The 12,857-nt window shown below is 41.6% G+C and overlaps 1 protein-coding gene across 4 annotated transcripts in view; it reads left to right on the top strand.

Moving 5' to 3' along the window:
* Window positions 1–12,857, top strand: part of PRKG1 (protein kinase cGMP-dependent 1) — a 1,084,726-nt gene that overhangs the window by 816,129 nt on the left and 255,740 nt on the right. For all 4 annotated transcript variants that reach the window (XM_056530020.1, XM_056530021.1, XM_056530018.1 and 1 more), the window contains exon 4: window positions 1,387–1,492. In XM_056530020.1, coding sequence (XP_056385995.1) covers window positions 1,387–1,492 — 106 coding nt within the window. The remainder of the gene's footprint in view (window positions 1–1,386; window positions 1,493–12,857) is intronic.

Raw genomic sequence — 12,857 nt, 5'->3', positions numbered from 1 at the left:
AATATCACTTTAATCTCTTCAATTGTGACGCCGTATGGTCTCCCGTGTCTGCCACATCCAGACACTCTGCGGCTGTGATAGTAATAGCGTTGCCTGTAATCTGTATGTCAAAAAAATCGCAAAAAAATCCGGACCAAACAAAACAAAACCAACATTCGCTCATCTCTAACTGTAATACATGAGGGCTGGTCTCCCAGAAAGAGCTGTGACTCAGGGAGAACCTGAGAGTAGGAAGCTGAATTATAATGTCTATATACTCTAATAGGGTGTATATATAGTGTTTTCTGTTCCCCTTTTAAAGCAGACCTGTCAGCAGGTAAATAGGAGTTTTAAAATAAAAGAAATAAATGGCTAGATAGAGCTACTCAACATGATTTCGGGCATACCTTTTTTGGTCTCCAGGGTCCTCTCCAAGCCTTTTTGTTACTATGCAGATGAGGTTTAAAGTGCCCAGGGGGGGGGGGGGGTCTTTCCCAGCACAACAACAGCCCAGGTAAGTCCAGCTCATTTCTGCTTTGAATTCCTTGCATGGCCCACTTGCATCCACCTACCCTGTTTAACTGACTGCCAGGAAATAAAAAGGCCATGGAATTGATCTACCTGGGCTTTTTCATGTACTGGAACTCCCCCCCTGGGCCCTTGGGTCTCATTTGCTTATTAACAGAAAGGCTTACATCTTGTCAGTGGAGAGACGATGACTTATAGTATAGTAAATGACACTAGATGTTGCACTCACAAGATGGTAGTCAACTTTTTACAGCCTTTAAAGATTCTTGAAAAGAGAGAAGCAGATGGGAAATTAAGCCCCTTCTGTATCCATTAGAGAGAAGGTTGTTATGCATATTTCTTATTTCATATATCTGGGACCCAGATGTTATAGTAACAGCATCCAAAACAAAATTAATCTCATTTCTGTATTTTTTATTCAGCAATTTCTGTGTTTTACTCCTGATATTAGTTTTAAGTTTCCTGCCAAGGTGACTAATTTAAAGCTCCGGGATGTTAATATTTTATATTATCCATTTGTAATATCGAGGTATTGTTTGTCATCGACCACTATTCATCATTACATTATTTTTCCTTATTGGTAGTCTTACCTCCTTCCTTATCGATAGTGAGACTATTTTATTGCCTTGCTGTAGAGAGTGCAAAAATTGTATTGATTGTTTATTCTAATTAATACCATTATTAAACCCATACATGGGGCAACAAATGTCATCTATTAACAGTGTCTGCTACATAAAAAAAATACATGGACTTGGATAATGGGAATTTCATAGAATGTTTATATTAAAAAAAACTCCCTCTGTATATAAAGATAGATTACAGTTCAATAGAATGTATAAATCGATGATTGTTAATAATACTTTTCTATTTGTCTTTTAGCACTTACAAATGTGAAGCTATGGGCAATCGATCGACAATGTTTTCAGACTATAATGATGAGGACGGGTTTAATCAAGCACACCGAATATATGGAGTTTTTAAAAAGGTACATTCTTTTAAATCAAATTGGTTATTTTTATTGAGTTTTTCAGCTTAAATCAGTGTATTAGGCTAAGTTCACACTGCTGTTATACCCTGTCCTGTTCTGAGTGCAAAAAAAGAAGAAAAAAACAAAAATGGACCAAGAACGGCTTGAAGCACAACTGACATCACCGAGTCCTAAGGGTATTTTACCAGAGTTGGGATAAAAATAGGACATGCAATTTTTTTTTTCTCTGCTCAACTCCTCTAGCTCTGACGGACTAACCGATGGAGCTACTTTTACCGGAGCACAACAGTAGTGTAAACAAACCTTAAGGGAAAACTGTCAGCCAGTTTACCCACACTAAACCCAATACACTGGGTTATTGCGTGGGTGAACAGGAGTCCATACAGGGTCACTTACTTTTTTCATCCACTAGCCACCGAGTTATGCCCCTGTAAAGTTCCATTCTTCGGTCTATGTCTCACGCTTTCAAGACGGGGCCCCGCCAGCTGTCTGCCTCACGAACTAAAGGTCCTAAATCTGCCCCCATTGTTTGCATGTTTATTATCTTCAACTCCACATCCTAGTGACATAGTCACATGTCCCCTGATCACAGTGCTCTGTCTGTAGAGCTCATGCACATGAAAATCTTACCTAGCTCTCACATCCTGATGACGTGAGAGCTCGGCTTACTGTTCTCGCCGGATGCGCCAATTCCATTCACAGCATCCAGCAGCTGGGTAAAATTTTTATGCGCATGCGCTCTGCAGACAGATCGCTGTGCTCAGGGGACATGTGACTCCATGTCACTAGAATGTGGAGTTGAAGATAATAAATATGCAAACAATGGGGGCGGGCTTAGAAACTTCAGTGCGGGAGGCAGAGGCAGATGGCCGGCGGGGGCCCCAGCTTCAAAGCGCGAGACATAGACCAAAGAAATTTTATAGGGGCATGACACCAGTGGACGAAAAAAAGTAAGTGACCCCTGTATGGACTCCTGTTCACCCACACTATAACCCAGTGCATTAGGTTTAATGTGGGTGAGCTGGCTGACAGTTTCCCTTTAAGTCTACAGTGATATAATAATGCAGAAAGAATCAATTGTTATGTTAAAACTGCATTTCAATCTGCAGACAGCATGTTATAAACAAGAAATGGCTGAGCAGATTGATATGAAGTTATATTCAGAATATAGATTCATTGAAACCTCTGCTCATTCTGGGCTTAGGAGTACAGTGGGCAGTGAGATATTTGTCTATCACTACCTAGGACTGCGAAGATCAGAGTTAATATTGATATAAATAGACACTTTTGAACAAACTTTGCATAGATCAATAATACAAGTGAATATAAGAAACTTTGTAATATATCTTATTAGACAAAAATGCCCATAAGCTCTGGGAGTACTGCAAACTGTAGATGTAGCCAGCAGAGAATAAATCTGCAGTCGGACACCATATACAAATTATATAATGGAAAAAAATAGTTCTGCTCCTCATGTGTACACGCACAGGGCATCTAATACTTAAAAGTCACCTGAAATGACACTTAAAATGAAAAGATTATTAACTTTACCTATTCTTTTTCACAAAACTATATATGAATCTTTTTAGCTCATTCTGCTCTATAACATAATTTCTACAGATTGGACGACTGCATTTTCAATAATCAGAGACTAAGGCCAAAGGTCACATTCGGGGGGCCTGCGTAGCAGATTCTTTGTGATACCTTAAAGGGGTATTCCAGTAATTTTTTTTATTTGACTTTGCTACTGGGACTTATAATTTAGTGTCTGTACCTGTGTGTGACGGTTTTCTCACAATTCTTCTGTGATTTTTGCCCCAATATTGAATTTTAACAGCATACAAAATTACACAGGTCTCAGGTTTTCCCAGGTTGCTGTGCGGCCGAGACATGGCATCACTAGTCAGGTGATGACAGTGAACCTGTCTTGCCTCAATGGGTGGAGCGACTGCTGGGTGGGAGAGAGATCATTCTGAAAATAATTGTATTTTTGCAAAAGTTTGAGGCACCCTGGTTAAAAAAAACACTGGTCTTTTGAATAGAATGCAGCTCATTTGTGTTTCAATGGTAGGGGCGGCTAATGTGTGGGAGGGAGGAAAGTGACCTCACACTTACAAGCAAGGAGAAGAAAGAAAACCGCGTATGGCACCTCGTGATGTTACGGATAACAATGCCCCTTTTGGGTGGCCGCTCACCTCATGGTCTTATAATAAAGGCATATCACTTCAATAAAGAGGTAGGCTGATGGAGTTTGCTGCTCAGCCGGATGATCTGCAGGAATCAGAAGGATCTGTCCTGTTGTAGTATGCAAAGCGAACATGAAAGAAGACCTCACAATCCAGACCCTGCCAACTCAAAACATCAGGGTCCAACACGATTAGTGTAAAAGATCCAGGCTAGGATCACATTTATTAAACTATATAAAATAATAAAATTACAGATGACGCGTTTCGAGGGAAGCACCCTCTTCCTCTCATCAGTAATTGTATTGTTTTTTTATAGTTTAATAAACATGATCCTAGCCTGGATCTTTTACACTAATCGTGTTGGACCCTGATATTTTGAGTTGACAGCACCTGGACTGTGAGGTATTCTTTCATATTTGCTTAACATAGCCATTTAGCCCCAAGACAAGCTCAAATCTTTCCTAAGCATGTCCATCACTGTCTGGCAGGTACATACTAAAATCACCTTATGGTGGACATTCCCTTTAAATGAAGCTGGGTGGGGTTCACTGCATGCTGGATGCCGTTACATTACATTACCGACCCCATTGACTTCAACTGTTCAGTTTTCAGCTGGTGTTTTTTCTTACAAGAGTTTAACCGGACAACAAATGTACTTGGTATATTTTTTCCGTCTGGTTAAATAACCATATTCTGCGATGGAGGTCCTAAATGAAGAATCTATGCTGATATAAAGCTAGTTTATTCCTTAGTGGTGTACAGAGAATAGTATTGCCCACCTCAGTCTCCGTCCCCCCCAATCTATTTTGCCTATTTCATATAACATGTATATGCTTAAGAGCAGTATTTTAATCAGTATGTCTTAGAGTATACCAGGAAACCCACACAAATAAGGAAAACTGTGCAAAATCCATACAAATGTTACCCTTGGTCGAATTCAAACTCGGGACTCCAGTACTGCAAGGCAAAATAGTGAACTACTGAGCTTCCCTAATCTTTGTTAGTGAGAGATTATAAAAGCTTGTTATACATGGAAAACAATTATCTGGATCCTCTAAAGTATATGTGAACAACAGAGGCATGGCATTGACAATATGAGGTATTTATTATCTTCTCCAATTTCATCCTATTCCCCATGTAGGCTCACTTTTGAGCATTGTAATATTTACATATAGATAGTAGGCGCTGTCACATTAAGGCTTCCATTTCAGATGTGTTGACTAATTCATGAAATTGAACATAATGGATCCTTACTTGGGGGAAGACTAGCTAAAACTAACTGATGCCAGTAATCCAATTGTAATCAAAGTTTTTTTTTTTTTTTTTTTTTTTTTATGTATGGAACAGAATAAAATTGTGTAGAGTTTATTGGCGAAATATATTAAGCATCTCTGAAAACAACTTCCTTTGTTCTTCTTTCACTTATTCTAATTACAGTATAAACCACTAATACACCAAAATCCTGCTGTAGGAATGTTTTATATTAGTTGCAGAACCACTAACATACAGTTAATATGATTTAAAGGGAATCTGTCAACTCCATTTGCTTCTGCAGACACCATTGAAGCAGACAGGCTCCCTGTCATCAGCTGACTAGTGAGTCAGGTCTCGGCCTCATTGCAACCTGGGAAAAATCTGAGACAACAGTCATTTTGTATGCTGTTAAAAATAAATATTGGGGTGAAAATCACAGAAGAATTGTGAGAAAACCGTCACACACAGGTACAGACACTATATTATGAACTACATGAGAACTACTACTACACTAACTTTACAGCCCCTGTAGCATAGCCAAATAAAAAAAATCCTGGAATACCCCTTTAAGTTCCACAGCCTGGCACGCTTCCTTGCTTGGCCTCACCTTCCAGCCTCTCCTTGACTCATATATAGGTATTTTTTGTATTTTTTGACTCATATATAGGGCTCTGCATGTCAGTCAAAGAGAATCTGGGAGTTAAGTACCATGCTGATCACTTGATCAGCTCCACTCTACTTTGGCAACCGACCTCAGCTCCAGGAGAGGTATATATTTTTTTCTATAACCTTTTTTTCTATAACCTGCCCATTCACAGTACAGATTTTCAGAGCAGAATTTCTCTCAGAAATAATGGTGCCACAGCCTTAAATTGTTTTTCATGGAATTTGGCTGCACTATTCACAGTACGGCCGTGGACATTCCAGATTCCAGACTTCAGTGAAAGAATGAACATTTCTAAGCAGTCTCAGTACTGCCTTATTTTTGCCAGCGCCCACTACAGCTGGTGATTCCGTAGTGTTAACGGGGCCCTTACGCTATCAAGTGGTGCCTGCAGTTCATAGCAGCAAATGGAGCTCCCAGACTTTGTTTACATGACAACAGCTCAGCCGCACCTTCTTGACACTTAGGCAATTTTAGACTATTAGTTGGTTTAAACAATGGCAGCATTTTGAGCCACATTTCTGTCTCACATTGTTGCATCCTAAACCAAGTCCCCAGTAAAACAAAGCCACACCTACTTTTACAGAGGCCATGCCCCCTTTTTTATGACTCGCCCTTTGACTGGGCCAATTCCAATGCTGGCTTGATTTTTATTTTATTTACAGGGGTTGCGGATCAGGCTCAGGTAGGTGTGAATATGAGGCAGGGAGGAATCTGCCTCAATCTCAACCCCCTTGACCCAAGCATTTAGTGCATAGTGCAGATATTCAGCTTAATAGTAAAATCCTTATATATCAGAAATGAAGGGGGTAGCAAATAAAATAGCAAAGAAAATAAAAATAGCACTAAAATGAGGGCACCTGAGATTGCAAAATACTAATAACAAGTGCTATTCTTTATATTGACGACAAGTCTTCTTTCAAGATGCTATGTCAAGTATCATTTGTTAACTTACTGTTGTCTAATATTTGTTTTAGTATTTATTTTTTACGTTAAATATTTTTTAAATGCTGCCAGGACTCAGAGCCTCTGAGTCCTGTTATATCAACCCATAGTTAGTGATTGACAGCTCTCCCTGTATACAAATCTAAGAATAGAGGTAAAGGCACTCCGTAGGGTAAACCACACTTGAAATAGGGTACGATAAAATAGCATGAAAGCTGCTAACCCTGGGTGGTTGTGTACTGTCATACGCAACAATGACTAGCACCGGGATCACCGTTTGCAGTTTTCCAGCGCTGATATAACTTGTAAGTAGGATAGGCTTCAGTGGAAAGAGCAGGTTCCACACAGCGCTTGGCACGGGAGCCAAGTATACGACTTTAATGACCAAGATGCAACGCGTTTCGCTGCGCATGCGCAGCGAAATGCGCTGCATCTTGGTCATTAAAGTTGTTTTTACCTGTTTCTGCCGTGTATACTCCGGTCCAGTCAGTGCCGAGTTGAACCTGCTGTTTCCACTGAAGCCTATCCTACTTACAACTCCCTGTATACAAACACATGTAAAGCTGTCAAATATTGTGTGTGGTTTGAGAAAGCACATGCTTTTGCTAGCATCTAAAAACAGTGTTTTATATCAGAATAGATAACTATATACCCCTGAGCCCAGTGTCTTCCTTTCTGCTGGATCATATAGAAGATGTGACAGAGCTGACCTAATCTCACCTGAGATGCCCCCAGCCAGAAACGGCTTGACTGAGGGGGCCCGTCATGTCAGCTGAGGGTCTCTTTGATGACACCAAGCTTCTGCTGACTGAGTTCAGAATATATTTTAGCAACACATTAATATTCATCCAGCTTTTACACATACAATATTTATCTGAAATTCACTTCCATATTCTTGAGGATTCAAAAACGATGACCCAAAAAATCTGCAACGGATTAAGGAGATAAATGTGAAAAGGGATTTTCTCTTCACAGATTTCTGATTTGTTTTCAAGGGAGATATTTTGCATTTTAAGCTCTTTAACCTTTGACCACAATGGAGCTTTTCCTGACAACTGTCTGCCTTAATATGGACAAGACCTTAATACTGTGGGCTATATATTATCTAAATACAGCTTAGCACATTGCTATAGAGCACAAGGAATAATCTAGTAATCTCTTATCTCAGTGTGCACAGGAATACACTATATATTTTCTTCATACAGAATTCTTTCGCACTCTCTCTGGGTTTTATGTTTCTGTCATCGCTATTTCTATGCTGACATTTATCAAAATTACAGCACAGGAAAATGGAGGTGTTGCCAATAGCAACTCATCCTCATCTGTCACTTGTAGCAGTTTAGGTAGGAAGCGGGCAAATGTTTATTTACTGCCTTGACAATGACACAGTGTGGATGAGTTTTTCTGGATGGCTTCAAACTCACATTCTCGCTTTATTCTTAACTTTCATTTTCTCTTTCTGGCTTTCTTTATTGCAAAACCAGTAAGGCTTACATTGTAGCTATAGGGGTAAAAAGTCAATTGTTCGGCCCAAATAGACCTTAGTATAAGGAGCACAAAGACATAAGCATTAGCGGGGGGAAAAAGCTCCTGTGACAGATTTTAAAGTACCCATCACCAAATAAACTTTTCTAAACTTTCTCAGGCTATGTTCCCTAACTGATCTTAACACTCCTCCCATCCTTTAAAAAAAATTCAGAGCTTTAAAAAGCAGTGTATCTTGCCGTTCTTCTTGCTCACATAGTGGAATCTCCCAGCAGGATTTAAAGTGGGCGTTTCCCAGCAGGCATGACATCACTGAAGCCTGCTGGGGGACCACTTCTGCCCTCACATGTGATGAATAGAAGACCTCAAGCTCTGTGCATCTTTCAGTGAGGCTCTTTGCAGCTTTCAATGAGGCTCTGTTCAGCTGGCAATCAAGCTCAGTGCAGAGAAACACTTCCTGAGTTTGGTCTCCTGCCAGACTGGGAGAAGACCAAACTCACTGTATTAATTGTGGCAGGGAACAGAACAGAGCCACCTAGTGGCCGTTTTGTCCTATTACATTTTAAAGATATTTATGTTGATCATTCTAAAGCAAGTGAATGGGAAAGTGTCTGCTAATTACACAAGGAACACTATATTAAAAGTTGTATTTGGTAACAGGTACTCTTTAAGTTTAATTTGGGTTATACTGTAGTACAACTGTCTATGCTAACTGCTTTCTTCTTTATTGAAGTTTGTTGTCTTTGCAAACCTAATTATCACCTAAGTCTTACCCAAAACTCAGGATAACTCTGATGTATTTTCGCTGCTCCCTTCCTAAGATACATTGTAGCATGGTGGTTCAGCGTTAAGCACAGATGCCTTGCAGTACTGAATTACTAGGGGGTTCAAATCCCACCAAGGACAACATCTGCAATGAGTCTGTATGTTCTCCCCCTGTGTGGGTTTTCTTCCACACAGGGGGAGAACATACAGACTCATTGCAAAACATACTTATTCATTGCCCTGTAGCCTTATTCAAATAAGCCTGATGTAGGCCTTCATGAGCATGTGAGGGACCACCATCCTAACTTTAGGGCTGGCCTTAGGGGCTTCGATTCTAAGTCCCTGATTTTTCAATAGTAGGCTATGCTGCATTTTCCCCTTTGCTCAGAGATTTGTCCTTCTTCACAGGGACATCTCCTCCTTAAAAAGGGTCTCATATACTTAACAGGGCCACAGTTGGAGCTGGAAGTAATTCCGGTCCTGCCTTTGCCTATTACATAAAACATAGTACAATGTTAGAAATTACATCAAAATATGAAAAATTACAAAAAGTATCCCATAAAATATCAGATGTGAATCACAAGTAGAAAATAATATGATAGGAATGCTTCAGGATGTGTAGTCTCTCTGAGTCTATAGTAAATATATCTGCCTATTAATCTATGTAAATCATGTCCACTCTTGTTGTGGTTGTAAGTTTAGTAAGTTTGGTCATTTGATATATTGAGTAGTGATAGGCCCCATATAGTTCCCTCAGGCACACTTTATTTCTCTATATATATTTCCGTAAAATGGCTATGTTAGGCAGTTGTGGTTGTAATTAGACCTACATCTGCTTGCCAGGATCCTCGGAAAGATTGGTGGTTCTGTATTTTAGGTAGAAATCTGTCTCTGATCGTTCAGTCAGGCAACACTAGATGTCTGTGTATATATTTCCATAAGATGGTACATTTAGGCAATGTCCATAGTAAGTATTGGCAATTCACAATTCTTGGGTATAGCTTGCAGATATGTTATAAATAGACAATGAAGTTGTGACCTGCTCGCCTCCCCAAAGTTGATCCTTTGGTGTTTTGTTAAGCTCTGGCATGCTCGGTTTTTACCTAGGTTGCACATGGTCCTTGTTGTTAGAATACTAAGGCTATGTTCACATGTCCAGAATGTCCGCATGGGAAATCTCTTTCAGACTGCGACCGACTGCATAGCATGTCGGCTCTAGGACCACACGAGAATGCGCTGTTTCACAGACAGCAATGCATTTCATGTGGATTCCACAGAAAGAATGGACAGGTTCATTCTTTCTGCAGAATTTGGTAAAGTTTCTGGCGTGGAAATTCCGCCATGTGCACAGTGCAGCAGAATCCCATAAAATCCCATAAAATACAATATGATTTCGCTGCAGCGAAATCTCTGGCAGAACAGAGAGGATTCCTTGCTTTTTTTTTTTTTTTTAGATATTCTTTTAAAATTTTCTCTGGATAGTTCTTTTCTCTCAATTGTTGTTTCAAATAATGAGCCTCGTCTTCAGACATGTTATCTGTAGTGCAATTAATTTCTTTTGGTTTATTTGTACTGTTCTCATGGTACATTTAATAACCAGTGTGGCAGGTGACAGCTCGAGTATATTATAAACATATTTCTGAATGTGCAGCCTTCCAGTCTTTCACCTACCTCACTGATCTTTAGATCCACAAATTCAACACTCCTATCATTTCATATTACAAGGAACACCCATTTCAGATGGGATTAAGTCCTAAGAACATATATAAAGAACCACAGAAGGACTTAAAAGTAATAATAATAATTAATAATATTGCTGAAGAAGGAGGAAGCACCTATGAAACACATCTAATGGCAACAGTAACATCAGGAGTCCTGAAAGAGTGGTGCAGTGACGAAGGTGGGTGAAAAAAGGTCTGATGCGGAGGAATGTTTGTAACTGGGGAGCAGCGCCTTAAATCTGTTTGGCACTATCCATATTTGTGAAGTGTTGGTGTGGCACCATGGTCAATCTACTCTGATGCATCAGGCATTGGTGGGTGGAAATCCTGGCTGATCCATGCCTGATTCATCTGCACAAAGATTAGTTTCTCCACATTTGAGGGCACATTACTGGCTGAGCAGAACAGCTTTTCCAGGGCAAACTCTGCTAGTTGTGGCCACAAATCAAGTTTGGCTGCTCAGAGGTCCAGTGGATCTTCAAGGTGTGTTGGCATGGACATGTCAAGGTGTGCCCCCACAAGCTGGTTCAGGTCCTACTCCAGGTCTACCTGCTGCTGATGAGTTGCTTCACTATGTGGGTGAAGAAAGGTACTCATCAGTGACTGTAGACTCAGGCTACTGCAGTTGGAGCTGGTACTGTTCCTGCCACCCCACACCTCCCCAGTAGCCATGGCAGTGGAAGGTGAGAGCAGAGAGCCCCCTTAGTCAGACCTGCAAGAGGATGGACGATGGCGCTGATAGGCATTGACCAACTGACTACGTAGGATGTCTCTGCAGTAGGTCAGTTTATCCTCCCTCTCAGTGGGTGTAAAAAAGGCCCCCATTTTGTGCCAGAAGTGAGGGTCCAATAAGGTGGAAAGCCAGAAGTCATCCTGCTGCCAAATGGTAACAATTCAGCGGTCACTACGCATGGAACTGAGAATGCATTGTGCCATTTGTGCAAGTGACTCTGAGGGACTCCCTGCCTCTATCTCCACTGCATACTGCCATGGTGTGTCTGGGTCCTCTGTCTCGCCTTCCTCATAACCCTCTAGCTCCTCTGGCTGCTCCTGCAACTCCTCTCCAGTCAGATGACTAGAAAAACCACCCATTTCGTGAAAACTAAACTGTGCTCCACTGTGCTCCTCCCCCTCCTCCTCCAGTTCAGCCCCCTTAGGGCTCATGTGGCCATGAGATGTAGGTGCCACGTCTCCAGTGCCCTGACCTGCCATTGTTTATAAAACGTGTTGTAGGAAATGAAGCAGTGGAATGACGATGTTCATCCCGTAATCCTGGCGACTGACTAATAATGTTGCTTCCTCAAAGGACCTGAGCAAATGGCAGGTGTCATGTATGAGCTGCCACTGGTTGACATTGAAATTACACAGGGGAGTACCCCTATCCGCTTGGATCATCAAGAAATCGGTGATGGCTTTTCTCTGTTCATTTAGTCAGTCCAACATATGGAGGGTGGAATTCCAACGTGTGGCAATGTCACAAATCAGACTATGTTGGGGGATACCGTTCTGATGCTGCAGCTCAAGGAGGGTGTGCTTTGCGGTGTGCGAGTAGCTGAAGTGCATGCAAGGTGTCCTTCCCATTCTAAGGATGTCTTGCAAATGGGGGGAAACACTTCAGGAACTGCTTGACAACCAGATTGAACACGTGTTCCATGCAGGGCGCATGGCTCAGCCTTCCTTGTCGCAGGGCAGACAAGATGTTCTTCCCTTTTGTTAGTCACCATGGTTCCCATTTCCAGTTTTTGTGGAGTAAGCCATGCTCTGATTTCTTGAAGAATGACTTTTAGCAGTTCCTCCCCTGTGTGACTCCGTTCGCTAAGGCAAACCATGTGAAGAACAGCGTGACACCGCTGTGCCCTGCACACATGGTATGCTGAAGGGCCACTGAGACTTGTCTGGGCAGGGGAGGCGGAGGACATGGTGGAGGATGAGGAGGCGGAGTCACACACTGTCACAGGACCAATGGCCTGAGAACGTGGAGGAGGAAGTGGTGTGACCTGTCCAAGTTGCTGTTGGGGCTGTGCAGAAACCACATTCACCCAGTGGGCCGTAAAGGGAATGTATTGTCCCTGACCATAGTCACAGCTCCAGACGTCAACGCTGCCATGCACTTTGGTACACACCAACAGGTTCAAGGAATGGCCCACCTTCTCTTCCACAAAATTGTGCAGGGCTGGTACTGCCTTCTTCGCAAAGAAATGACAGCTTGGGACTCTCCACCTTGGCTTGGCACAAGCCATCAGTTCTCTGAAAGGTGCAGAGTCCACCACTTGAAAAGGGATGGACTGCAGCACCGGCATCTTGGACAGGAGCACATTCAGCTTCGGCGCCGTTGGATTGGA

Source organism: Hyla sarda, chromosome 7 (assembly GCF_029499605.1).
Source record: "Hyla sarda isolate aHylSar1 chromosome 7, aHylSar1.hap1, whole genome shotgun sequence".
In the NCBI taxonomy this organism is placed as follows: Eukaryota; Metazoa; Chordata; class Amphibia; order Anura; family Hylidae; genus Hyla; species Hyla sarda.
This window is presented reverse-complemented; position numbering and strand designations above follow the sequence as displayed.